The sequence below is a fragment of the Solanum pennellii genome, chromosome 3 (assembly GCF_001406875.1).
Source record: "Solanum pennellii chromosome 3, SPENNV200".
In the NCBI taxonomy this organism is placed as follows: domain Eukaryota; kingdom Viridiplantae; phylum Streptophyta; class Magnoliopsida; order Solanales; family Solanaceae; genus Solanum; species Solanum pennellii.
This window is the reverse complement of record NC_028639.1, coordinates 69,027,930-69,050,861: the sequence shown is the minus strand read 5'-3', so window position 1 is coordinate 69,050,861 and position 22,932 is coordinate 69,027,930. Positions and strand designations below refer to the sequence as shown.

Sequence of the window (22,932 nt, the reverse complement as noted above, 5' to 3'; positions counted from 1 at the left end):
ATATATATTGTTTTATATTATTAAAGGGCTTAATGACTTAAATTCTACCGTAATGTAATTAAAATATTTATATTTAATTAAATAAATAATTAAATTAATTTACTAAAAAAACAAAATGGTAATTCAACTTTTTATTTTGAAGCTTTTCACTCGTAATAATATATACGATTGTTAGGTGATGCTATTATATTTAGCCCTGTTGCTGTTATCTTTCCTATTCTAAAGTCTAGCAAGATTTTCTACTTTCTTCTGTTCCCTTTTCTCCATTAAACTCAATAATGGCAAGTTTATCCTCTATCCCTTTGCTCACAACTGGTGTCACCAAAGAACAAATTATACTCTCTGAGCTACCAAAAGAAAGAGGTTGGCTGAGTGAACATATTCACCAGTACAAAGGCTTTTGGTATGCTACACAAGTTGTTCAAGGTCTGCTAGCACTTCAACAGCAACATTTCAAGCCAAAACCAAACACTGTCTTACTAGCAAGTTTCCCAAAATCTGGCACTACATGGCTTAAGGCACTTCTTTTTTCTATTAAAAACAGAGGTGAAATAGATTTCAACACACACCCTTTGCTCTCTTCAAATCCACATGAGTTAGTACCACACTTAGAGGCTTATGCATTTAACCACCCAACAAATCCAACACCAAACACTTGTCTAATGCATTCACATCTTGCTTACAATTGTTTATCAGAGTTGGCTGACTGCAAGATAGTATACGTCTTTCGCGATCCGAAAGATGTGTTGACTTCTTGCTGGCATTTTATACAGAAATTAAGATCTAAAGAACTTCCTTTCATTTCTCTACCTGAAGCATTTGACCAATTCTCCAAAGGGTATTCCCCTTTTGGTCCATTCTGGGATCATGTAATGGGATATTATAAAGCAAGTTTAGAATTTCCAAAGAAAGTTTGTTTCTTGGAGTATGAAGAATTGAAGAAAGATCCAATCTTTAATGCAAAGAAATTAGCAGAGTTCTTGGAGCAGCCTTTTTCACTGGAGGAAGAAAATGAAGGCATTGTGGAGAGGATAACAGAGCTATGCAGCTTTGAGAAACTGAGTAATTTGGAGGTGAATAAAGAAGGTTCACACACTGGATTTTTCACTCCTACTATTACTAACAACATATTTTTCAGGCAAGGTAAAGTTGGTGATTCCAAGAACCATCTTTCAGAGGAAATGATTGAGGTTCTTGATGAAATCACAAAGAAAAAAATTGGGGTTTGATTTGATGAACACAACAAAATGGTAAAGGGATTGAGTCAGACCAGAATCAGAATTGAGCGACTGTCTTTTGGAAACCGTCTCTCTACGATTTCATCGATTATTCGATACAAATAAAAATTTCCTTTTAATTGTTTTGGTTGCTTTCTGTAAGTCATGTTGCAAGGTTTGGTTCTTGATTCCAATAAATGTTCCTTTTTGTCATTTTAAATGATTGGCGATTCTTTATCTCCTTCCAATAGAGCTAGAATATAGATTACGGGTTCAATTAAACAATAAACTTAAGAAATTTATAGAATATGTATAAGTTATTTACTCAATACTCAATAACTTAAAAGAATTAGGATCTAAAACACATAAGTTTCAATTCTTGATTTTGCCTCTACTTCCTAGCTGGTGAATCATTTTGGTGTAATTAGCTCAAGACAACAAGAACATGTTTTACTTGCACAATTAAGCAAATCAAAAGAATTCTATTATTCTTCGTATTAAATGATTACATAAAACATAATAATATTTAAAAAAGTTTCTTAAAGAGTATATTGAATTAATAAGAATAAACTAATATGATACGAAAAGTTTACACACTTAAAAAAGTTGTTGGACACGATCTGAATGATTGCTCCTTGTATCACGTGAATCTTTTTTTAAACCAAACACTTGAGATATATAAAAGGAGATATTCTTCAAAAAAATATTTTTATATATTTCTGTCATACCATATGTAAAGTTAATTAACTTCTTGTCCTGAAACGCGTGTTCTCATGACTACACAAGTTAAAGTATAGAAGATGGCCCTATAAGACCGAATATATATCGTACGGTGACAATTTCAGTTCATATTAATAAAATGAGTTAATTATATTTATATTTAATGACTTGGATTATTTATATTTTATTTAATTAATTATGAATTTCAAACTATTTTAAGAGTCTCTACAAATATGATCAAAATGAATTAAATATAAGTATCCATTTGATCCATATTAGATCACTTTCACTAAAAATTTTATTTGTGCTAAAAAAATTAGGAGTAGATTAGTTGAAAGGGGTGCTCGGGGCAGGGAGGGCAGGGAGGTTACCAGGGGGAGGGTTGATTTATTTGTTTTTGAAAAATAAAAAAATTTAGGGGTAGGTTGGTGGAAGGTGGGGGGAAGGTAAATATTTTTTAAAAAAAAAACAGATTTTTTTTATTTTTAGAAAACAAAAAAATTGTAGGGGTAGGTTAGTGAAAGGAGGGGGGGGGGTATGTGGGGAGGGATAAATTTATGTTTTTGAAAAATAAATTTATTTAAATGGGTTAGAATCATTTTGATCAAATTCATATTTGCCCATATTATATTTGGATGGATTATAATTCAACCATTTTTTTCTCAAATCATACTCAACTCACGCAAATCCAATCCAATCCAACCGTTTGCCACCCGTATACTGTACTTCACTTTAATTTTTTCGTTTACTTTTACTATATCTTAAAATTAGTACTTTAATTGATTCGTTACTTAAATTCTCTATTTTATGTGTGATTTTTCAACTCTCCACACCCTTACCCTACCATAATTATTAATTATACTACTCCACTTACTAAAAAGGACGCTGTAAAGTAGCTCGTGGTATGCATGGTTGTGCCAACTTTAATACGCCACAATTGAGAAGAGATATAAAAGCAAAATTGTTACGTTAAAGGAGAACACTTGCACCATTTCTCTCTCTTACATTATGCACTCATAATGTAAAACTACACTACACGTATGTAAAGTCAAATACAAATATTTGCAACAAGAGAATAAAAAAAGTACTTAATTATGATGTAATGTAAATAAGTTTTACTGAAATTATTGTGTGGAGTTTATAGTTATGGGAACTAGATAATGATGGGATTATCTAAAGTTCTAAACCTATGATCCACGTAATTCTTTTAGCCTCATTTACACTATACAGAAAGAATCCTCTTTTATGTCAAGGAGATTCAATAGTTTATATACGATAAATAATCCTCTTTGACAATATAGTTTATTATGATCGAAACTTACCGGTGAAAGAAAACACCCGCTATTTATTGTAACCATTTTATTCTGTCACATTTCCTTGGTGTGATTAGAAGTTAATTTTAGACCATACACAATAGGAATTAGGAAAATATTTTAGTAAATTTACTCTCTAAATGATTTGCAATAGCAAGAATATACAACAAAGACTAACCTATTCTAATGAATAGTTACCAAATTGCTAATTCTGTATGACCATCTTCAGTTGCACAAGCTCTGAACATTCCAGTTGTATTAAATGGCATGGTAACTTCTCCAGTGGCTGATACAGCAATCAGGCCAGTGGTTCCTTTTGGCGCAGATTCCTCTATAACGTAGTCTGCTGCTTCCTTGAGAGAAAGCCCTTTATACTCCATTAGAGCAGCCACATCTCTTGCTACAGTGGCACGGATTATAGCTTCACCTTGGCCTGTAGCAGAGACTGCACATAGTTTGTTTGCATACGTACCTGCACCAATAACGGGAGTATCTCCTATCCTTCCAACCATCTTGTTTACTAGTCCTCCAGTAGATGTAGCAGCAGCTAAATGTCCAAAGCTGTCAACAGCTACACATCCAACTGTTCCTAGCTGGCTATCTCCACTTGGAGCTGGTGTTTTGTCATCTTTTGGTATAGGCCGTGTATTATAATCAACCTGTAAATTGGTAGCAGTGATATTAACCAATAATACCGAAGCAGAAAGCTTCTCGATGTTAGGAATTACAGAAGAATTGAGTCTTGAATCACGAGACTTGAGTTGCCAAGAAGGGAATAGAACTAGAAAGCTCTGTTAGAGACATAACTACATTTACGCAATTGAGGCCGACAACATAGTCAAACTCACTTGGAGGCCAAGAAAGAGGACCAAGTACAAATGGATAATATTTCCATTGATGCTTTCCGAAAAAGAACCCTTGAGGCTCTTAAAAATTCTCAATCAAAACGTTAGATAAAAACAAGTACTATAAGGAACAGTGGACTTCTATCAATGTCAAGGCCAAAAGCATAATATGCTATCTTGCAAAAAAAATATAACAACAGAGAGATAGGGTAGTATACCTGGACTTTGTTTGCTTCTTTTGCTTGTTTTAGTCTCTCGATATTTCGTGGTGTGATAAAATGGCTTGAGTCCGTGGTTTCAACCCCCTTGACAACAGAACCATCACCGTTCATCAAATATATTCTATGTAAAAAAGGATTTAAAAATAATGAACGTAATACAATTATAAAACTAGGGGTTTATATTATCAGAGAAAGTTAACTAATAAGAAGTGTCAAATGAACTGGTCACCGATTCCTGAGTGGTCACATTGATGAAACCAGAATATCATAAAGAAACTGGGTGAAGTCCATAAACAGCCCATCAGAAATTAGAACTAGAATTAAACAGTGTTAACAAAGAGGTTAATCTGTCAAGTCTTTGCATCATCCTGAATCCGGATACAAGATGCATTCATCAGCGTTAGGTACTTCAATAACTTTCTGAACGTTTCATTCAGGCATGTCCATAAGAGAGAAGACAATGACAGTTTTTACAGACCTGCTCCCTCGCAAATGCCTCGGCTCCCTCAAATGCAAGATATATATGTGGAGTTTTTTCCATGACCAGCCTAGCCAGAGATATAGCATTGACAACAGTGGTTAAGCCAGAAACAGCTCCACAGTTTTTCGTATTCCCATCCATGATACATGCTTCCATTTCTACTGTACCATTGCTGGTTAGGACAGACCCTCTACCAGCATTAAAGTATGGGTTATTTTCTAGTTCCCGCACCTGCTTGATCCAACTTCCAAGACAGTTAAAAAAAGCTATCATAACACCAGTAAAAGGTAAACTACTCATTATACAGAAACCAGAAGTTTCAAGGCTCCCAGAGGACCCAAGTTTCTTAGTACCGTTCCCACGCACATATACAGTATGACACTTCCCCTTGCACGAACTGAAGTATGTATTTATAAGAAAAACTAAAGCAGGGAGTAAGAGCACTTTTAAAACATTAAACAAGATCAAAATTAACAATAGCATCATCCTGCATGCTAGCGAGAGGTGAAAACTTCTACTCAATCTCAGAGGCTCAGCATCACAACCGAACCCATGTCAGTACTTACAGAAATTTACAGTTTTCTGTTTTTGATTACTAGAGAAGTATTGGAGAATCAAATAGAGATCATATTTCTATAATCTATTATTGAATAATATTAAACAGTTAGAGTGGTCAATTGTTTTCATAAACCAGAGATAAAAAGCTATCCAACCTAAGTATCAAACATAGTCAAGTAACATCCTAACATGGTAATAAGAAAACAAGAAGTTAAATAGTTATGATTGCGTAGGAAGAAGTAACAAGTGATATCCGTATGAGAAATTGAACAGATGCAAAATCAAAGTTACAATAGACCAGCATAACTACAATATATAGAGAGATTTAGAAATAGAACAGATGCGAAAATCCTCTAGGAATTCGGAAAAGCTACAATGACCAGCATAACTACAATCTATGCGGGTTATGAAATGACAAGTACCACGATTTCAACAACGTCCAAAGGGGATTTTTGGGCCTTGAGAGCATCGACGGCCGTCTGTAAGCAATAGCGAAGAGAAGCTTCTCTTGGCTCACGAAGCTCCGGCGGCATATCCTTGGGTATGTCACCAGCTCCACCGTGCAACGCTATAGCCCAACCCATAATTCTCCCTCTCCCTTACACCCACCTCTTTTGCTTTTCCAATATTAGTGTGATTGCCTTTTTCTTTTTTTTCCTAAAATAACCATTTTTAAAATATAGTAGTAGTACTATTGATTAAGATTAATATCTCCCATATCTGAACTAATACTTGTACCATTTTTAAATATGTGTAATAAAACTCGATATATTATTTTAACACTTTTTGCTTGGCATATTGAGTGTTACTTCTATGTGAAAAATATATTTTCCTCCTTATACTTCTTCACTCATTCCATCTTCCACCACCACTACACCAATTTGGAAAATATTACAACATAGAAGAAGAAGAAAAAAAAATTACACTAATTTTGAAAAACATTTGTAAAAAAAGAACAGGAAAAATTGAAAGAAAAGTAGGAGAAAAATCCTACTATCTTTGTCAGCCTCATCCAAAAACCGCTACCGGGTACCGGCAAAATACTCCTCCCTAAACCCTCCATGGTTATTAAATAAAATTTCTACTAACAACAATTAAAAGAGAGTTTTGGCAGTGTAACTTGTAGGTTGTATTTAATAACTTTAGTTTAAACTTCATAAGTTTGGTAGTCATTTTTAAGTGTCAACTTAATAAAAAGTTGATCATGTTACCAGATTGAAGCTGAAACTGATATGAGTGGCACAGAGATGCAATAGGCCACTTGCTTTTAAACTTCCCATACAATTATAACAGGAACATTCTAGCCTTCAGTAGAGACGAATTCAAAATTTGAAACGATTCATGTGAACATAAGATGTACCTACCTACAAAATCTAAATCAAATAAGGTCCACTTTAGTGTTGCCTAGTTGTCGGCTACTACTCGCTGATGACACAAACATGAAATCTTAAATTATGTAGAATTGACATTTAAACATACTGTCTACCAGCAGCCATCCCTAATATTGGAATTAGGGAGGTATACTGTAAACAGAGAGCAAGGAAAGCAAAGCTCCACTCCAAACACCTAAGACAACTCTGATATACTCTTGAAGTAGGATTCTTCTTCCTCTATTACACCCTGCATGAACATGAAAGCTTTGTATTAGCAGGTTTTAAACAACGTTCCAATGCTTCTTTTAACTTCAAACAAACTTCTATCGTCAAACCTTGATTATCATTATGGCAGCATCCTTGTGCAAAACCTCATTGTACTCGTGACAAGAAATATTCTGCAATACTCGAGAAGTATGACTTTCTGATCATTTCATATACAGGAAGAACGATAACATAAACTAACTGGCAATTAAGTACTAACTTGTACACAGTTAGGACAGCCGGTATCACCAGAGCAACAACATGATGCAAGAAGTTCCAAAGCAGCAGTCAGCAGCTCACTGAATATATGCTGCACCTGCCAGATCAAATAGTACTTTTTCTCAAAAGAGGTTTGTGACAACACTGCATGTCCTAATTCAGGCGGTAAGGCATTAGATAACTTTTGTCCATGGTTTAAGATCACAGACAAAGTTGCTTCGCATTTCCACTTGAATAACAGCCATTGGTTTTGGGTTTTAATACCACATCCCCTTTACCAAGTAGCAAGCCTAAGATTTACTTTGTTCATTTGCTAATCATGTTCAACCATAAAAATAATCAACAGTTCCATTTGCTCTTTTTTAAAACTTTATTCTTATTGTCGCTGAAGAGACTATGGATGAGATGAATTAAATGTTTTCAAAAGTTCACAAATGACCAACTTTCTTATGTTCTAGCAAAAGATGCATTTGAGCAAATTGAGTAAATGCAGGTCAAGTGTGGGTTATTTTATAAATATTTGTAAATATTCTCTATGATGAAAAATCCACCTCTTACACTTGCAGACAAAAGCAGTTTCTCAAATGCTTTACATATTTTGGACAGTCTAAGTGGTTCCCTGACTACAAGTTCCAACCACATCATCTTATACAAGCCATTGCATGCTCTTCAGAGGAGCACTGACTAACTTAATGATTAAATATAATGAAAGCCATTCATCTAATTATTCAAAATTTCCTTAATTCATTACTTAAATAAATAACATCCTAATGAACTTCACAATCTATTTTAAAGACTAACCAACTAAATACAGGTCCCTTTTTCACAAGTTTCCTGGTATTCCTTTGAATCTTTAGAAAATGGCACAATTGTCCAATTAGCTTGCAAAATCTCCGTTTCAATTTGTTTGTCCTATTTTGACTTTGCATGGAGCTTAAGAAAGTAACAAAGACTTTTGAATCTTGTGGTCTTAAATTAAAGATATGTTAAATGTACCGAAATGTCCTTCAATCTTGTGATCTTGAACATGCCATGTGAAAAATTGGAATTAAAGAGTTGCTAAAAAAGAAAAGAGACATTCTTTTGAAACGCACTAAAAAAGAAAATAGGACAAACAAATTGAAATGGAGGGAGTACCATAATATAAGTAAAATCAAAGCATGATGGAAAAGGAATCAAAAGCAGACATAGTTCACCTGTGCTGAAATGCCAGTCCCTCCAGGATGTGGATCATAAAGCAGAACTCTTTCTGGAACATTGCGGGAATCATAAGGGTTTACACACTCTGAGGCTAAATCAGATGAATTGCAAACTATGTACCTTCAGCACAAGTTTCAGGAGACAATAAGAGAGCAGTTTTAATATGTTAACTCAGACAGAGAACATGTTGAGCCAGATCCAAAACTCATGTGGTTGAAACTTACATAGGAACAACATTAAGAAGAGCATGACCAGCAGCATGTAAGCCTCCTCGGAATGAATAATTTAAGGTCTCTACAGCTGTCTTTATGGTCTGAGGAACTTGAATCCAGACAGCCTACATGTGCATTAAAGCTACAAAATTACAAAGAAGAAAGAGTACTAAAACAGTGATGAACAAACATTACACAGAGGAACTTCAGAAACAGTTCAAACTGGTATTCACCTGGGTTTCATATGTGTAATTAGGAAGTGAAAGTTCAACAGTGTCAAAGACTTGGTTGCTCTTTTTCCATATTTTGCGGAAACCGAACCACGTGGTCGTTACTCTGCAACTTTGTGCTTGGGCAGTTGTTCTTGGAAGTTGCAGACTAGTAGTCCTTGCTGGGTAAGCCTAAATGGTGGTAAAATATGTATCATGTCAATCCAACATTAACTGGAATGTAACAGCTGAATTTATAAATGACCTGGTATACAAAGAGTGACTTCAAGTAGCATGCAATAAGCAATATGAGAATTTTCTTTTTCTTAAATAAGACCAATAAAGCATTTGTGTTTCAAGATTAGACAGTTGACGGGAAAGTGCATACGAGGAGTTCTTCAGATGAAAGCAGGAAAATCTACCTATAAGCAGTAAACATGAAAAGGCCATGCTTCATTAAATATCTACAATACTTATGAATTATGATGAGACTGGAAGTCCAGGGTTTTCCTCGACTAAGAATCAATTAGCTCCGCATAATATGAGACGGCTAGCAGGACATATGTGATAGAGAAACAAAAATCACATGAGAAATAGTTGAAGAGGAAGGAAGAAGATGCAGAAAAGTTTGATCAAGAATACTCTGGATTACCCAAAACATGTCCATGATCAAGTCATAGTGTTAAAATATAAGAACTGGCAGCATTATCCAACTCTTAAGAATGATCAGCCGCTAATAAGAGAGTCAAAGAACTTGGTTCTTATGACTATTCAGGTGCGCATCTACTTTGCATCACATAGACTGAACACACCTTATTGCCAAGGATGAAACAACAGTAGCATAAAGATTCCTTTGGAGGACAGAAACGAAGCTTCTTTTCTGTCACTAATTTGGGATAATGTACATCACACCCTTAACTATTTTTTGATAAAGATTACACCCTTAACTATCTACACACCAATTCCTGGAGAGAGACTTGGCAGTAGAGCTCTAACACGTGGTAGAGATTACACAAACTGTAAGGGGTGTTTGGTTCACAAACAAGTTAGACCAGGATTATAATACGAGGATTAGACAATAGTGGGATTATTTTGGATCCGCTATTTTCAATAGATGTTTGGTTCATTGTATTAAAACTGGTATATACAAAGTATAATATAAAACATGTGTATGAATTAAAATATATAAACTTGGATAAACTTTATTTCCAATTTTAACCTTGGCCTTCATAATATTTTGGGAGAAGACATTGAAGACATTTAAGCTTTTGATCTTTTATCCCGTGATAGCTAAATCCCGAGATTATTATTCCACATGGAGTCTGGTAGAAAAATAGTACCAAAAATTGTGGTATAACTAATTCTGGGTTTTTTCCTATACCAAAAACAATAATCCAATCAAACATGGGATTGAATAATCCCAAATTCTATCTCGGGATTGGTATCCTTTATTCCATGGACCAAACGACACCTAACTTGACAGAGACCAAAAAACATCCATCATGAGTTTCTAGGGGTTAAGAGCTATTAAAAAGAAAGACTGAGGCTATCCTTGAAAAACATGCAGGAAAATGAAAAGCACTACTTGAGACATACAAAGTTGGCACCAGTAACTTCGACATCAGTGTAGTCACGTGTTTTGGTATAATATTTCAAGTCCGCTCGTTGGCACCAAGCAATTCTGTTTGTCACATCAAGCTCCTTCACAAGATACGTTTTCCCCTGATTCATATAATTAGCCCCTTCATAAACCTGTAAAACAATTGGGGCCTGAATTGATTAACTTGAAAAGGTAACTTCAAAAGATGACCTCAAGAACTGTAGAGTTCTGCTGCACCAAAATAATATACACACATGTATTTTTGAAAACTAATATACACCCACATGTATAACACACATGAATATAAGCATCACAATGATGATCTCTCTCTCCCTCTCTTTTTTCCTATTTATGGTTTTGTTCTTCCGCCTTCTGCCAATAGGAATAATCAAGAACTTTCCAAATATACTTGCTATTACTTTACCTGAAAGAAAGCCTTGCTTTCTTCAATTTCTTCCAGGAGTTCATTCTTTTGAATGTCAATCACTTGGTACCGCTCAGTTTCTATGGCTCGAATGCTAATGGCACTTGAGGGCATCTTCTGGTAACAGCATAGAATGGTTTAGGAAAGCTAATCACACCCAGCTCACAAGCACATTACTGTTCAATACTACAATTAAAGGATCATACCTCCAACCCAATGTAGCTCCATATTCTAGCTGTAGCACTACGTGATATATCTGTACTCAGGATTCCCTTGTTTTTAAGTGTCATTATGATGCTCTCCAAGCCAGGGCCAAAGTATTTCTCATCATCAGACAAGCTCAATGGATGTTCAAAAGCAGCAGCAGCCAGATGCTGTTCAAGAACCTGCCAGTCATATGCTTTTCAAATGTTAAGTGAATTTCCTACTAAACACACGGCTCAATCACTAATACTGAAAATCAGGGTGAGGTCAAGAAAACCCAAGAAGAAATCAAAACAACCTGCCGGTTTTTTGCATCTATATGACAACATTCAATTGGGCCCCTGAAAAGTTTCTGAGGGAATTTCATGAAATATTGATCCAAAGGCCCTTCAAAGGCAACATAAATAGCAAGTGATGCATTTCCCCGTCTGCCTGACCTTCCTGCTTGTTGCCACAGACTTGATGAAGAAATATAGAATCTCAGTATCAAAATAAAAGTGTAAACCTTCGGAGGGACATAAAAAAAAAGTACTACCTAGCTATACTGCCCGGAAAGCCTAGATGTAGGGTGGCATCAATATGTCCAACATCAATACCCAATTCAAGAGCATTTGTAGCAGCAATACCGCATATATTACCATTGAAAAAGTCATGCTCAATTCTTCTTCGATCCTGCTCCACAAAGAACTAAGGTCAAACTATCTTTTAGCCAGTATGCATAATTTAATCTATGTGTTAGAACAATAAGCATAAGTGCCAAAAAAAAACTACGAAGCGAGAATTAGCTTTTATAACTAGTATTAAATTTTCATATATGGTAAAGAAAATAAGGTGACAAGATTAGATTTTGTATTTTATACTTTTAATTGGTGGTAGGGAAAGGGGAAATGGGGGAGAGGATTACAAGGTGGGGAATTGAACCCTCACCAACAAGGTGAAAATTCAAGTAGCCAACCAACTGATTTGATAGAGCCAACAAAATTGATGTAGGAGTAGTAACATGACTTAACATGGAATCAGCATAGTAGAAAGTCATCTGTGAAGCCCGGTGAATTTCCTCTTTCTAAAAAAAAAAGCCCAGTGAATTTCCATAATTAATTCGGACACTAATTTCGAGCTTAAGGATGCAACTTTATCAAACTCGAGTCACGCAGGACCCACACGAGTATAACAAAGCCATGGGAACCTTGTAATTAACATTGTATAGTTGGAATAAATTTTAACTCCATGGAAAAAGTGTTAAATTGATAAAATGAATCAATATGATTGGAATTAGGTGTATTGCTTTCTACAGGTTGTATCCTGAGAAAGTTATCTCTGAGTAGATTCTTAGGTCTAATGAGAAAAAATTAATTGTAAATCTCTTTCAACTCATTCATTTCAAGAATCTGAGGCAGAAATCATTTGGCAAATTTGCAACTAGTTTGAAGTATACCATTAGCGACAAATTATTTATATTTATGAAGAGCATCAATAAATATATTAACTAAAGAGGATAATGGTTTATAAATATATTAACTAAGTATACCATATAACAATGCTTTAAAACGGATGAAAACGAAACAAAGTTAAATTCATTTTACAAGCCAGTCCCGTAAGCAATTTTAGAAGAACATGAAAACTAAAGGGGATAAACAACTGTCCTTAACCAAGTTATAGATCCTAACCTCAGCAATATAACCAGCTCGGTAAGCGCATATAGTATCAATTAAATGAGGTGCTGTTTCCTGAAGAATCTCACGCCTTAGGACAACAAAATATTCCCGCATACTAAACTGTTAATAGAAGATAAATGAGAATGAACAATTTAACTATATAATGAAATTTCACTTACGTGTAACATAAGACAAGCTCACAAAGTTTGCGTGTTTTACAAAATGCAATACAACGAAGACCATGCTGCATCATTTCTGCAAAAAGGCAAGAAACCTCCAAAATGGGACTGCGACAGAAACGGACATAATGCTGTTATATATAAAGACACTTCTCCGAGATCATGAAATAATGAAAAAAGAAAGAAAAAAAGGGAAGAAAATGCATGGGGCAATGAGGTAAATGCATTACTGTTTGGTCCAACTTCCAAGAATCTAACATATTCTCAAGCAGCCAACTAATGGAGGATGAAGTGAATCACATGCATAATAAGGACAAAGTGGGAGATATAAGGAACATATGAAAAAGTCAAGGTGCAAGATTATTGTGAGGTACCTGGCACTAACTAATAATCTAACACAGCCCTCTTAGTAAGGCAGAAGTGAAGTTTGCCAATGCTAATTTGAATACTTAATATCTTTTGGCAATGAAGGCAATAGCTATTCTTACATGTTTAGCAGTAAGAAATCTCATAAAAAACTATTCCAGAATATTTGTCAGTAAACCAAATGCCATTACTAATTAATGCAGTAGCCTTATCCAGTTTGATCTAGTTTTATAGGTTCAGATATTCATTTATTCCATAAGTTATAGAAAGTATCCTGCTACTACCCTGCCAATGCATGGTGACAATAGACAATACAACCAGTCTCTAGCACCAAGTTATCAAGATCTCATATATGTGTACAACATCCAAACAAATTTGCTGACATGGGGGTATAACCTGCCTCATGTTCGACAAATGCATATTGTTATGCCTAGCTTTTAGTTATCCTCATCGGGAGCTCTTTACAGTGGGCTTCTGTTAATTTCAAAAAAGAACTGATGTCCTAAGCTTTACCCTAATTTCTTCAGAATTCTCATAAGTTCATTGCTTAATCTAATATCTAGATTTCTTCTCTCCACATAGCCTACTTGACTCGTAATTTACTCAGCTAATATCTTCTCATTCAAATTCTTTATAGATACAGTGTTATCTTCCTTGTATTTAACCACTCATTCACTTCCATCCAAATAGGCATGTCATTGGTAGTCTCATGTTATATGCTGTCTCCTAAGCCTACATCTTCTTTTCCCTTTCAAATTTCTTAAGAAATTGTCACGCTTTGAATAATAAATCCTGGTATATATTCTTGTATATCGAGAAATGAAACAGCACTTGCTTCCTTCCTGATGCAGCGGGGATGATCCACTTCGTAGGGAAGAGAAGATACAGGCCTTTTACAATATGCATTTAGATAACAGCGAGGATCAAATTCTTTTTTCAGGGAACAGAGATCTATATAAAATTCTCAGTGGACATAAAGCAGCAAACTCTTTTCACCTTGATCTTCTAGCAATCAGATGCTTGTCAACAGAGCCATCATCAATGCCAGTCTTAATTCTCTTTGAGATCTGCAAGATAAAAGTACCTCAAAACAGCTTCCGATTGAATACACACGAGCTTTAGGTCTTTATCAGAAACCTACCTTTTTCAGGCGCAGAGGAGGATTCCATAACACAAAAAGCTTTGAGCCAGATGGACTACCATCATTCTGAATCAACTCTATTGTTGGTAGATTCGAGAGCTCCTACATAGATGAGATGAGATTTTTAAATGATCAACAAATAATACATGAGAACCCTCAACTTGAAGTTTATAACATGCAAGCGTTTACGAGGCTCATCATAGTCTTCAGCTTTAGATGAATTCCACAGATAAAGGTGGAAGCATCTGCTTACGCAAAAGATAAAAATGGCCTAATTTCGAGAAAAACATAAATATACTTAAATTATATTATACATACGCAATATAAGTCGAAAGCCCCAAAGGAAAAGGTTGAAAGACCAAATTGCCCACCAAAAGTTGAATGACTTTTTTACTATTCAAGTAAATACGGCTACTATAACATTACATATTCTAATAATAAAACAGCAAATAAGGCAGCTCTCTTGTAATATGTTGGTAGACTTGGGTGAGCTTTGTCTGTAATTCTTAGCCTAGAAATGAAGGGTTGATCCATCTAACCAACCCACCCACCCTCCTGGCATGTAGGAGAAAGTTTTATTGAATTTTATAAGTGAGTCTTAGCTATTTAGAAGAAGGTTTCTTCTAGTTTTAACTCTCCACTCCTTCTGTATATTCCTTAAGGTGGCGAGTTTATTCCTTTCTTGAGTGTATGCTGGTGGTACCACATCTCTCTTTACTTATCTTCTTCATTTCTCATGTCATAATGTAAGCCATAAAGATATAACTGCAACTCTGTAAGCACTACCAAGAATAGCTAAAGTTATTTATAGCAAGACTATGCATGCTATTGAATACCTTTGAGTGCTCCACAGGATTTCCAGAAGTTGCAGTAGAAAATATAAATGAAGGATTACTGCCATACACTGCATGAGAAATTAATAAAAGGCCGACTTTTCATAAAAGGCAAAAACAAAACCTAGAAAAAGATAAAGAGGTCTCATGGCAGCAGTAGTCAAAAGGGAAAAGGTACCATGAGAACAAAGTCGGTGAAGTCTCCTCAAAATAAGGGCAGTATGACATCCAAAAGCCCCCTTATACGAATGAGCTTCATCAACAACGACAAACCTGAGACAAGCAAATGAGACTAAAGTGTCAAAATTTGACTTAAAAGGAAAAAAGAAGAAAAGATTATTTCCAGGGACACTCAACCAAAGAAAAAGAATGGACCAGGAAACGTTCAACACACAGTAGTAATGTGAAACAAAACTAGGACTAAATGATCAAGAAAATTTACCTAAGATTTGATAAAATTCGACTGAATTGTCTATGACATGGCAAGATTGAGACATGCAACATATCAGGATTTGTGATCAACTGAAAAAAACAGATGAAATCGCAGTACTTGCATAAGAAAAGGGAAAGGAGACATAGGAAATAGACATACATAGGAAAGGACCAGAACAAAAATCTCAACCTATCTAAACATCAAACTTACTGAATACCAGTCTAGCATTATCACGCAGCCACTTCCTATCCATCTGAGAAGTGTCCCCATCATATACACCAATTCCGAGGTCAGCACTAAACTCGTTGGTCATGTTTAATAAAGACCTTAGTTGATCTTGTGCCAAAGCCTGCATTAACAACGCAAACAATGTAGAAGCTGTCGCGGTGGTGCTAATGACCACAATGGAATGAGGCATTTTTTAGCAGACGCAAAGCCTATCCAACAAACAAATGCAGAAAATATAAAGGCAAAAGACTTCTGTTAGACTAGCATTCCCAAAGGCTGAATGTTCAACAATTAAGCTTGGAAAGTATACAGCAAAGAACCTTTGTAGGGAAGAGGTATAGAGCACATGCTGACAAACTCTGCGATAATACTTCCAAAACTGGCACATTGTAGCAAAGAGATTTCCCACTGGATGTCAAGGTAGCTACAACAACATCTTTTCCCGCAAGAGAAGCCTGGATAGACTCAGCCTGCAGATGTATAATGCTTAGAGTGTTTTGGATAAAAGTTTTGTTTAAAGGGAAACTGTATTAGATAGACCAGCATATTACCTGATGGCTGTATAATCTGGTAATTCCAATATTTTTCAATGCCAATACTGTGGTTTCTGAAAGTACACTTGGGATCTCAACATAGGTGGCATTGCGGGCAGTGATATTTTCAATATGAACAACCTGCACCAGGAACAGAATTAATGGTAGATAACTGTGGGTTAGCTCTAAGAGCAATAATTGGCCGTACAGTAACTGAATTGAAGTCATTCACAATTGAAGTTATCCACTGAAGTGAGGGCTTCCACTTTATCTGACAGCATAGCAATGAAACGCTCTCTTGGGATAACTCGTCCATAAGAAAAGGGAATGGAATATATGTAGTTGCCAAGAGGGGGAGAAGAATAACGTGAAAGAGAAAATGCAACAAGGTAAAAACCTGTCCATCAGATCCAATCCCCTTTCTCAGATGTTCCACCATTTCCAAAGGTGTCATAGGATTTGTATCCTGCATGTCAAAAGCTTATCAAAATTGCAGAACTTCTCAGGACTTAAACTTAAACCATTTACAATTCTTTGTCATCTACTAACAAAGGACCACAATAACCAAGGGAATTTTGCACTGATAAAAGGTCATTCAAGACACTGCTATTAGCTATACCACTGAAACAGGCAACTAAAAGTGTTCCTTTTATATCCTTCACCTGCCCAATTCATTAAAAATCCTTTCTAGAAATATCAGTCACTAAAATATCCAATTGGAATTTGTTCTAGCAAGAGAAGATATCTATCACTAACACCTTAAAAGGTGAAAAATATTTAGAACAAAAGAGCAGATGCATTCTGCTAACCCATCATTCATGTGCCTATATTAACAACGACCAATTCCTTCATAAGCTTGATTGACCTCTGAAGAAACAAAGATTAAGTTATTTGTGGTGCTCATGCAAGCACTTCTAGTGAAGAAGAATTAAAAAAACAAATGCAGAGAAAGTTGTGAACTGGAGACTCTCACAACTGCAAATGTACCCAAAAAAATAAAAAAGATTTGTGGAAAGATTTGCATAGTAGTAGTAGCACGTTTTGATGGATTAAGAGAGCATCAATTACAAAAGGCTTAATGCACAGTTTTAAGACTTACACAACAGTGTGCTTCAAAGGCATGAGAACCTGCTCGTTTCGTGTCAATGCCTGTAGCACCAATACCACCTTGCTTCACAAAGGTAATGAAATCTTCCAGGGAAATTTTGAAGAACTCATTTCCATTTTGACGCTGCATTAAAAAATTAGTAATTTAATAATTTAAATCATACAAAAACTGTCACAATGAGACGGTCAATATCATTCAACTCTGCTTATGTGAAAGACCAGCAGGTTCCAAGCCCGGATAGAAAGAAGGGACTAAAACAGTCAAACTATGAAGGACCTCATAACATTGAACAATCAAAATAAACAACGAATATGAAAGGATCAACAACTTAATATAAAATAAATACAAATAAACACTTGCTAGAGCCCAAGCGCTCTGGTGCATGATTATCTAACTTGTGCTTGTAGGTCAGACATGCTACCTGGTTGATTAGTCAAGATGCTAGACACCTCTGATATTTTACTTTTATTTTATTTAAGAAAAAGGGACACTAAAATTGCAGCATTATAAAGAGATGTTTATGTTTGTTTCAATTAATTCATCTACCTTCCAGATGATAAAATTAAGCTAAACCCAGAACTTCAGAATATTACTCACCATATAATACCTAAGTAATTTTCAATAGAAAGAATCTTGAGATCACAAGTGCCAAACAATTTTACTTGCTAGACATTATATTTCTTCAGAAGTTCCTTCTTTGAAAGGTAACTGCAACTTAATACAATAGTGAAGGACTTTAGCATAAACACAAATTAAATAAAGTTCAGCCAAAAATTGACACGATTACATACAGTAAGAAAGAACAGGATGAAAACCCCATCTTTTAAATTGGTCATGAAGTCATCTGACAAAGAGTCCTGTAGTCTGAAACACCACGTTAGATATTCCAACACATCCATAAACAGGAAAATGTAGTTGGACTTACAAGATTAATACTCAACACAGCATAAAATATTCATGTCATGATAACACATAGGCATAAAGAAAAATGTTTCATGACTACGATTCTGCGTCTTATGTGCTTAAATCTCCAAACATTTGGATACTGCACAACACCAAAGCCAACTTTAAAATTAAAAAAAATTGAGGATGCCAAGACAAAGTGAGAAATGCCATACCTTTAACAACTTGACTAACTTCAAAAGACTTGTTCGGAATGCATACTCCCTTTTATTCATTGAGCGGAGAACATTTGATATTAATACACCTTTTTTAGCTGCTAAGCAGAAAAGGAGAAAAACAGACTTATTTAGTGCTCAAGCAGACATTTTCCTAAATCAAAGAGCTAAACATGAACTAAACATACTTGCACTCTGTTCTCCCTTTGTTGTTGAGTTTCTGAAAACAATAATACTATCCTTGAAATTTTTAACCACGGTATCATCATCAACAATGTTTACAACCTAAAAGAAAATAAGGCATAAGTGCTTGAAAAAACAAGTCCATAGTCCTGATAAGTGGTCTGGTCAGACCTCAACATTGAATTACGGTAGCAAGAAGGGGGACAACAAAGCCATTTCTAACTAACATATCAACATATTTAGCAAATTTAGAAGGGTAAGAATATAGCTTCAAAAGATTGCGGGGGAAACGACAACCTAACACCCCTCAAAATTTGGATATGGTGATACATAAAAAGAACTGAATGGGATAAATGATTAGAAGCATAAGCGAAATTAAGAATATAAAAGCTTGTAAATTCCTAGAAGGATACTGAGATCAAATCGTACATTCACTTAAACAAAATATAACTAGGGTAAGTGAGGTATCTTTTAGCACCACTGGTGTTCTCCAGAAAGAGAACCCCTACTCTGGAAAGAGTAAACAAAACTCTGTTGACTATGGTGGTCCTCCTAGGTTCACAAGTTCAACTTGAGTAACTGTTCAGACTTTATTATTACAGTACTTCCTTTCCAGTTGTAAGCTCCCTGTGACATACTTGTGATCATCCAGAGGCACTTCTGCAAGGCCCTCCGACAATTATCCGTTGCCGAAAACGAATGAGTGACGCCACAGCTCAAAGTCAGAGAGTGACAAGAGTATGTGAAACTAATTGATACAAATGTTGAAATATATCAAAGTAGGTAGGGGATGAAAACTGTTAAACTAGCCAGAAGTTAACAAAGTACCTTAGGACAAAATAGGGAAAGTTGCTCGATGTCTGTGACACCAGCCAGAAATCCAAACAGACAGAGACGATCAAGTGCTCCCTTCAGACTGGAACAGGTAACTTGTCCCTGCTGAAGTTGTAAAAATGCTGAATAGATGTTTAAAAAAGAAAATATTTTGCTTATTCTCCTCAACCACGTCGGACACCTGCACAAATCACTACCACCCGAACATGGATCAGATACATTGTCGTTTCTGTTGGCTTCCTCCCACATACAGTTGCCTGATTCTGGGTCAGTAAAACAATTTATAGACGCTAAAACCTGAACAAATATCTTAGCTTTCTCGTCATCCATGTCATTGGAAGATGATTTTAGTATGCTAAGGACTAGCTCATCTGCATGTCCTTCCATCTTATCATCCTTGATGCTTCTCTTCCGCTTAACCTGTGAAGAAAAATTCATCGGAACACCGCAATTTTGTCCATCAGAATCTCTATAACGTGTTTCATCCAAAAGAACTTCGTTCTGATTTTCATTCCTAGATATGCTGCTCAAGTAAGACAAGTCTTCCATCATGTCAGACCATGCTGTCTCGGCTTCTTTCAGAGTTGAGCCACCAACTGGGACAGATGAACTTGCAGGTGTCTCAGTTTTCTCGTTCTGTTTTCTGTCTTTCTTTGTATAAGGAACAAGCACAAGAAATTCCCCACTCCCAACTGAATGGTCACTTATCTTACTCTCTGAACCCAATTTGACACCCTGATTCAAGAAAATAGCACAAACTATGAATATGAAAGGAGAAAAACAAATGAGGCAAGGTTTCAAGAAAGAGTGTCTGTGGTGTGGGGGTATACCATAACTTTCAAGAAAACAAAATACGAAAACACGCCTACATCATAGTTGAGAGATATCATCAACTGGGATAGATGAAGTTGCAGGTGTCTCAGTTTTCTTGTTCTGTTGTCTGTCTTTCTTTGTATAGAGAACAAGTACAAGAAACTCCCCACTCTCAACTGAATGATCACTCATCTTACTCTCCAAACCCAATTTGACACCCCGACTAAAGAAACATACCACAAAATATCAATATGAAACGAGAAAAACAAACGAGATAAGGATTCAAGAAAGAAAAAAAAAACATGCCTGCATCATTGACAGAAATTATCAAACAGCAACACAAGATTCGTAAAATTTGTAGAATAAATGAAAGAGATGAGAGGAGTAAGAAATTGCCTTGAGAAAGAGGTGAAAATTTGGGGAAATTGAAGCCGGTTGGAATGTTTTCTTGAGGAGTTGCTTAAGTTCTTGAATGGTTTTGTCCGGCAAAATGGAGAGAACAATGGATTCACCCGTTAAGCTACGCACTTCCATACTCGTCTCCGATTCTTCCATACTCCGGTGGTTACCTAATTTGAATTATTTTACGAAGGTTCTCGTCGGATTTATAAGTTGGACCAAAAACCTAATATTGGCGGGGAGTTATAAGTTTATAAGGGGAGAGTGACGTGGAGGATACGCAACCTTATTGTGTCTTGACAAAATAAAATTAAAATTTTAGGTTTCGTAAACATTAAAAAAAAAAAAATCAAACTCTTCTCAATTTTATATTTTAGTATAATAATCTTCTTTTGCAACTCAACGGAATTTTATTTCTATCATATTTACATGTTATAGGCTTATAGCTATAGTTCATATAATTATACTTTATAACAAATTTTATATTTGTTATGGAGCATCATATTTTTATATATCGCAGGTAGGCATTCGTTCGTATAAAAGAGCAGCGATTGTATATGTATATCGGTTAGATAATTGTACATATATAACTACTATGTATATATATCAATATATAGTTGTGTTTGTATATCTGCATAAGATTTGAACTTGTATACAATTGAATCGAAATAATACATTTGTATGTAAAATGTCTCTCTCGCTTTATATAACAGAAATTATACGTTCTAATTTGTATAATTTGTGATTGTATAAAGAGAGAAAGGCGGAAAAAAAATGGTAGAAAAAGATTTGTATTTGTATAATTATAAGTGTATAAGACGAAAATATGTATTTATATTTATATATATAATGTTCTCTCACTTTATACAAACACAAAAGCAATCACTTTGACAAACACAAACGCAGTTTATACATTTGTGTTTGTATAAAGTAAGAGAATCGAGGTAGAGTGACGAACGAAATTCTTTGGAGAGAGAGGCAAATGACAAGTGTTTGACGGATTATAATTAAATAAAAATATGATTATATCACTTAATTTGAATTAATAACTTGCTATTTTATATAATTTTTCTACATATATATATATATATATATATGTTGTCTGATTTTTATATATATCTTGTGCTATACTATGTTTATTTTTTACTAAATGAGATTATGGTGCCTAATTCGTAAATGCAAATAATTAAAATATAATTAAGCTTATTATTCCCAAAATATAAGAGTAGATGGAAAATGTTGTTTATAAAGTCAAAATTTAATGAATTAAAGGGAATGTTTGGTACAAAGGAAAATGTTTTTTTTTCTTTTTTGAAAAATAATTAAGTGGATTTTTAATTTATTTTTATATATATAAGTAATTAAAATATTAGTATAATAATATTCATATATAATCTAGAAAAAATGTTGTATGATATAGATTGAATCTGGAGGGGAGAGAGGTACGAAAAGAACAAGGGGTGGGTGTTGTCCGCGTCGAGAGGGTGGGAAAAGGATAATTAACTTGAATTGTTATTTATGAAACTTGTTTTTCTAAAAAAAAATCCATAATATTTTGCTCAAACAAACATTTTTCAAAAAAAAAAATATTATCACCAAAAACACCCTAAATGGAGGATTGTTTTTTTCTTTTTGAAACTCCGAAGAATCTCACACATGAGATGTAAATCAAACTAGACAAGTGTTATGCGATCAACTACACACTAGGCAAGTTTTATGAAATTAGACAAGTTCTATGCAACCAACTCCACACTAGACAAATTTTATGCGACCAATTGCACACTAGACAAAATTTATGTCATCAACTTATGCCATAAAAAGTAGATTGAGGCGGGATTCGATCTCAGGTCTTTTATATGAGTCTACCCACCTCGAAACCACTTAACGATGCCCTTATGGGCAAATGGAGAACAGTTATAAGGGTGATATGTGACAAAGGAGTGACTACAAAATATATGTAAGTTCTAGGAAACAATTATAAGATTAATAATGATGCTCAAAATGAATATTGAGTTGCTAAAATTTAATATATCTACAAAATAAATGCAC

General features: G+C 35.0%; 3 protein-coding genes across 9 annotated transcripts; 1 reads left to right on the top strand and 2 right to left on the bottom strand.

The window, feature by feature from the left end:
* Positions 1–192: 192 nt before the first annotated feature.
* LOC107012525 (flavonol 4'-sulfotransferase-like) lies at positions 193–1,437 on the top strand. The gene has a single exon (XM_015212391.2). The coding sequence runs from the start codon at positions 279–281 to the stop codon at positions 1,227–1,229; it is 951 nt and encodes a 316-aa protein (XP_015067877.1). The 5' UTR covers positions 193–278; the 3' UTR covers positions 1,230–1,437.
* A 1,844-nt stretch (positions 1,438–3,281) lies between these two features.
* On the bottom strand, positions 3,282–6,440 carry LOC107014645 (isoaspartyl peptidase/L-asparaginase). Of its 2 annotated transcripts, none has more exons than XM_015214647.2 (4): positions 5,778–6,440; positions 4,795–5,028; positions 4,314–4,400; positions 3,282–3,909 (listed from the first exon to the last, which is right to left on the bottom strand). In XM_015214647.2, the coding sequence occupies exons 1-4, from the start codon at positions 5,937–5,939 to the stop codon at positions 3,445–3,447; spliced, it is 948 nt and encodes a 315-aa protein (XP_015070133.1). In that variant the 5' UTR covers positions 5,940–6,440; the 3' UTR covers positions 3,282–3,444. The 2 variants fall into 2 exon arrangements, with proteins under 2 accessions (XP_015070133.1, XP_015070134.1); XM_015214648.2 differs by having other exon boundaries at positions 5,781–6,440.
* A 176-nt stretch (positions 6,441–6,616) lies between these two features.
* LOC107014644 (uncharacterized ATP-dependent helicase YprA) lies at positions 6,617–21,123 on the bottom strand. Of its 6 annotated transcripts, none has more exons than XM_015214642.2 (28): positions 20,881–21,122; positions 19,666–20,406; positions 18,843–18,939; positions 18,655–18,755; positions 18,328–18,393; positions 17,528–17,659; positions 16,826–16,894; positions 16,447–16,569; positions 16,216–16,365; positions 15,885–16,016; positions 15,677–15,756; positions 15,413–15,507; positions 15,238–15,305; positions 14,402–14,503; positions 14,257–14,327; positions 12,895–13,002; positions 12,728–12,803; positions 11,596–11,732; positions 11,359–11,518; positions 11,063–11,242; positions 10,857–10,973; positions 10,429–10,584; positions 8,857–9,024; positions 8,636–8,748; positions 8,408–8,531; positions 7,213–7,308; positions 7,064–7,126; positions 6,617–6,975 (listed from the first exon to the last, which is right to left on the bottom strand). In XM_015214642.2, exons 1-28 carry the CDS (start codon positions 21,037–21,039, stop codon positions 6,922–6,924), a joined length of 3,738 nt encoding a protein of 1,245 aa, XP_015070128.1. In that variant the 5' UTR covers positions 21,040–21,122; the 3' UTR covers positions 6,617–6,921. The 6 variants fall into 6 exon arrangements, with proteins under 6 accessions (XP_015070128.1, XP_015070129.1, XP_027771151.1 ...); XM_015214643.2 differs by having other exon boundaries at positions 18,655–18,752; XM_027915350.1 differs by lacking the exon at positions 20,881–21,122 and adding an exon at positions 20,502–20,798.
* Positions 21,124–22,932: the final 1,809 nt, after the last annotated feature.